Source organism: Aegilops tauschii, chromosome 5, assembly GCF_002575655.3.
Source record: "Aegilops tauschii subsp. strangulata cultivar AL8/78 chromosome 5, Aet v6.0, whole genome shotgun sequence".
Classification (NCBI taxonomy): domain Eukaryota; kingdom Viridiplantae; phylum Streptophyta; class Magnoliopsida; order Poales; family Poaceae; genus Aegilops; species Aegilops tauschii.
Genome location: NC_053039.3, coordinates 31,307,794 through 31,313,119, shown reverse-complemented (window position 1 = coordinate 31,313,119; position 5,326 = coordinate 31,307,794). Strand labels below are relative to the sequence as shown.

At 43.3% G+C, this 5,326-nt stretch overlaps 2 protein-coding genes across 2 annotated transcripts; one reads left to right on the top strand and one right to left on the bottom strand.

Annotated features, from left to right (window-relative positions):
- Positions 1-2,093: 2,093 nt before the first annotated feature.
- LOC109768279 (pectinesterase inhibitor 8-like) lies at positions 2,094-2,854 on the bottom strand. The gene has a single exon (XM_020327014.4). The coding sequence runs from the start codon at positions 2,735-2,737 to the stop codon at positions 2,210-2,212; it is 528 nt and encodes a 175-aa protein (XP_020182603.1). The 5' UTR covers positions 2,738-2,854; the 3' UTR covers positions 2,094-2,209.
- A 421-nt stretch (positions 2,855-3,275) lies between these two features.
- Positions 3,276-4,597, top strand: LOC109768268 (glutathione S-transferase 4). The gene is made up of 3 exons (XM_020327008.4): positions 3,276-3,587; positions 3,741-3,789; positions 3,944-4,597. The coding sequence occupies exons 1-3, from the start codon at positions 3,438-3,440 to the stop codon at positions 4,411-4,413; spliced, it is 669 nt and encodes a 222-aa protein (XP_020182597.1). The 5' UTR covers positions 3,276-3,437; the 3' UTR covers positions 4,414-4,597.
- Positions 4,598-5,326: the final 729 nt, after the last annotated feature.

Sequence of the window (5,326 nt, the reverse complement as noted above, 5' to 3'; positions counted from 1 at the left end):
TCCCCTGGTCCTGGCTGCCGCCCTGCTGTGCGCCAGTGCACGGCTCCGGCCCACATCGTGCTGCTCCGTTGTTACCGGCCTGCCGCTGTTCACCGCCGCATGTTGTCCCCTACTTCCCTGCCTAACTGGTTACCTGAGTGCCTTTTCCATACCTTGGTCTCTTTCCACTCGTACTATGTTCTTCACTTTTGTAGTACTTATGTGTATGAAGTAGAGAAGTAGTGAACTGAAATTGAATTGGAAAAATATATGTGTGTGTGCCAGTCGTATATGCATATGCAGGGTATTGTTGAAACCATTTTAATGTATTTGCCAATTTCATTTCATATTATAGAAATAGAAGATGAAGATATATTTTTATTGGTGCCCATAACGGGAGTGTCAGCACCTATCATTTCAGATCTTCAGATCGAGGGAAGCAAACGGTCGAGGGAACTGAATCAACACCACAAATTGAAACAACGGTACAAATGGGACCATCACCTTTGACTTCAAGCAACCAACGTGTAATGTCAAACCGAGAGAGTAACAATATTGGTATGCCTGCTCCTGCTCGTGTTCAATTTCGTAAAGGTGAATAGATGATATATCATTTTCAATCATTTAGGTCTCTCAAAGGGGTTTTACCTCATCGAAGTGGTAAGTTTTTAATTTTTATCAATGATAATTAGTTCATTTGATGTTTATGTGTTTTCTTATGGACGTATACTTTTACTGCCCTAAAGGTGTTGGTTCCTCTACCGTTGTTCAAGTTATGGGAGGCACATATGAGGTAGCCAATTGATTTGGTACTTTTTTGTATCCCCATATTATTATTGTACCTATGTCATGTTTTATCTATTATGTTAGATCATTGAGCATTGACTTTACATCTAGATTTCTTGAGAACTTTAACTTTATTTTGTTTGTTTTGCATGTGGTATTTTTTGCAGAAATGTTATGAGATATTTTGGGTAGTTATAATCCCAAAAAAGTTCCATGCTACCAAGGAAATTTTGGCCTGGGATTTGCTTTATTTCTGGCTCTGCCACTGAGCCTGGATGTTGTGTCCGTGCTACGCTCGTTGTTCGCAGCGAGTGGTAGTCTTCTTGTCCTTACAATTCTGCCTGCTCTAAAGCTATGGTACACCTAAGCGTACTCTCAAAAGATTGTCCACGGTAAAGGGCCTCGAGGGCCAGGCCGATAAGCAAATGCAATAAAAGGCTGGGGTGAGTCTATGGACGGTGATCGTTCTTGGCCCGGCGTTCTCGAGGGCATGCGAGCCCAAACAAAGGTACAACTGAGTTTACTCTGATGCCAAAATGTCAATGCTCAATCTCAACAATAACCTAATCTAAAAAGACTCAAGAATAATCTGGAATTAAACCTCCGTCAAGGAAGAAAACTATTGTGATTTTATCATGAAAAATGAAGCATTGTGATGACTAGCACCATAAAAATATATTTTGGTTATGTCCATATGCAGAATTATGTAACACATTTTAGATCAAGAAGGACGACACTGCAAAAATAGACATTTTGGTAATGTTTAAATATGTGCAGTTATATAGTACATTTAAGATCGAGAACAATGCCAGAAATTGGGTCCCCGCCAGCCGGAAACACTTAAGTCCCATTATGTTGAAAGAGCGATTTTTTTTGTATCGGTATTTATTGGGTTTACCTCTTCTTTGCTCAACTCTTCTTATTTTGGTGACATAAGTGTAGTACATTGAAAGGGTATAAGACAATTCTTTGGCTACCTTAGAAGCAAAATAAATATAGCACATTGAAAGGGTATAAGACAATTCTTTGGCTAGGTTACAAGCAAAATAAATATAGCATGTTGAAAGGGTATAATACAATTCTTTGGCTACGTTACAAGCAAAAGAAATATAGCACATTGAAAGGGTATAAGACAATTCTTTGGCTACGTTACAAGCAAAATAAATATAGCAAATTGAAAGGGTATAAGAAAATTCTTTGGCTACGTTACAAGCAAAATAAATATAGCACATTAAAAGGGTATGCGAAATTAATGTGTGTTTTTTAAGAGAAGAAAGCAAATCAAGATGCATTGAGAACTCTATTAGGCATGTAATTAAACCCACAACTAACAAAAACATGTTTTATTCCTTGCATGTACCTTACAAAGGTTCGGAGTAGTAATCGCTACAAGTTTGATCCGACCTCTAAACTCTCCCACGATTTGGATCCACGATGCTATTCATCACTTGATAAGGTTAGTGATGGCCGTGCAGACTATCGCTGTCTGCACGGAGTAGAGGCTACGTTGCTTGAGAGGCGACGGGACGGCAGCCTTAACAAAGGCATCGTCGCACTGGTGCGCCAGTGAGACGGCCTTTGCGACCTCCTCCTTCCCTGCGGCGTAATTCCGGCCGTTGATCTCGTCGTAGGCTCCGGCAAACGCAAACTTCATGTTGTCGTACAGCCCCTGGCATTGCCCAAGGGCCACCTTCGTCTTGGCATCCGTGCCCGGCCTCGCTAGTAGGCGCTCGATGTCATGGATGGCGCCATAGGCGTTGTTGACGCCCATGTTGGCTGCTATCTTGGCCAGGCCCCATGTGTCTGCGTCGGAGCTCTGGTAGTGCTTTCTCAACTCCGACACGCAGAAGTCGTAGTTGACATGCGCGTCCTCGTCGGCCGCCGCCTTGCAAGTTGTTTCCACGGTCGCATCGACACCAGACAACACGAGAAGGACGGCGGCTACGACCACAAGAGCCGCCGGTGGCCTCATGGATCTTGCTGGTTGTATGTGGATGGAGAGAGATGCTAAGCTGGGGTAATTTTGTTTGCGCCTCACAATACTATTTGGAGAAAGCCTACAGGATGTCTATTTATAGGCAGGGGTACCCTGAGGATGAGCACAGCTATTTACAGGTTACAGCTATATCTAGGATATTTTTATCAAATACTAATATTTGTTTCATTTATTTAGGCTAGTTATTAGGATATTAACTGTCAGTTACATCTTGTTTTTTTCTTCTAGAAACATCAGTTACATATATTGTAGAAAAGGCTATGAGTTACTCAATTTTTCCATGGATGGGCTTAAGCCCACCCCAAAAATCCTACGCCTGATCCCGGCCCAAATAAAAATGGCAGTTTCCTATTATTAATTTCAAAAAAAAAAAGTGCTTCGGCTTGTTCACGTGGTTGGCTTCCTCGAATAGATTTACTTGGCACGATGGACCAATTTTGCTCACCTACCAACCAATGGACTGCATTGCGCACGCAAGCAGTGACGATCGGCGTCGCCTAAAAAACTCAAGTTTGACTGTATACAGGGAACCCCACTACCTTGAATATTGTTTTGGATTGGATTGGACTGCCGGCGTGCTAAATGAACAACCCCACTACTAGTGCTCGATGATGAACTACGTACATAAATGGACGCATAGTAGTGCACTGCAAGCACAGAGGGAGAAGAAGAAGGGATGGCGCCTATGAAGGTGTACGGCTGGGCGGTGTCGCCATGGATGGCGCGGGTCCTCGTCTGCCTGGAGGAGGCCGGCGCCGAGTACGAGCTCGTGCCCATGAGCCGCAACGGCGGCGACCACCGCCGGCCGGAGCACCTCGCCAGAAACGTACGTCTGCTCTGCTAGCTTCTCCCTATCTGGTTCAGCTTTGCTACTTTAGTTCTGTAGGAAGCAAGAAACAGAGCGATGATCAACTGCGTTTGCGTGGCCAAGGTCACCTACTACTACTACTAACACTGTTCCCGTCAAACAATTCTGCAGCCCTTCGGCGAGATCCCGGTGCTGGAGGACGGCGATCTGACGCTCTACCGTAAGCCTTCATGGGTTTTTTATTTTATTTTGATTTTTAACACTATTTTGTTTTGATTCTGTAGCTATGTTTTTCTATGAATTATTAAGAAATTTGGTGGGCGTGATAAAAAAATGAGTGTTACTAATTTCTCTACGCAAATTTTTTTCATCAGAATCCCGTGCCATCGCAAGGCATATTCTGCGCAAATGCAAGCCCGAGTTTCTAGGAGCGGGCAGCCTCAAGGAGTCGGCGATGGTGGACGTATGGGTCGACGTGGATGCCCACCAGCTTGAGCCCGTACTCAAGCCCATCGTGTTTAACTGCATCATCAACCCGTTCGTCGGGAGGGACGTCGACCAGGGCCTCGTCGATGAGAGCGTCGAGAAGCTCAAGAAGCTGCTGGAGGTGTACGAGGCGAGGCTGTCAAGCAACAAGTACTTGGCCGGTGATTTCGTCAGCTTCGCCGACCTCACCCATTTCTCCTTCATGCGCTATTTCATGGCGACGGAGCATGCAGTTGTGCTCGATGCGTATCCGCACGTAAAGGCATGGTGGGAGGCGCTGCTGGCAAGGCCGTCGGTCAAGAAGGTGATAGCTGGCATGCCTCCAGATTTTGGATTCGGGAGCGGGAACATACCATGATAAGGCATATGCTTTGTGTGCTTGAGATGCTCTAATCGTCTCTACCCAACCCACGAGAAATAAAGTAAGCAAAGCGTGGGTGTGGATATGAAATAACTTGTTTCGGTGAATTGTTTTCTAATACCAATTAGAATTGATTCTCAAAAAAAGTAAGTTCAAGGTCTATGCCCTCTATTTCTGTCAACGGTACCATGGTTTTCACACCAATGTTGTTGCAAAGTCTCTATCTCTACTACTTAAAAAGAATGTAAGGTTCCGTTTCATCTTTTTTCCCATCACCCCTTTGTCCAACCTTCCCCATATAATAATCAATCACCTTAATTTAACCTTCTGGATCAATTCTACTTTAATTTACTTGCCAAACTTCTGATCAAAACATAAGGTAAATCACAGGTAGAATTTGATTAACATTTATTTACACAATCGCATACCATGGACAGGTAAATCACTTCTGATCAAAATATAAGGTAAATCATGGACATAATTGAATGAGCATTTATTTACACAATGGCATAATATGGGCAGGTAAACACAAGCTAACGTAATACAATATTTATATCCTATTGCAACGCACGGGCATTGTTCTAGTCAACTAAAGATATTCTATGTGGTCCTCTTTTCGATCAAAAAGTAACATGGGAATCACACCCCTTGACATATAAGAAAAAGTAGAAACATACTATCTACCAAACTCATTGTAAGTGGGTACTTACGAGAAAACTCACGAACCTACATTTGCACACAAGGTGGTGAAGCAGCCATGAATTTTGAACTATGTGAGAATAGGAACATTCGCCTACTTCATCAGCTTTACCTAAATGTAGGTATTCTTGACATGGTAGTAATCATCTGGCCCTTGTTCATACATCGGTCTTAGAGGATGGTGCTTCTAGAAGACAATGTCTCCCTTTTG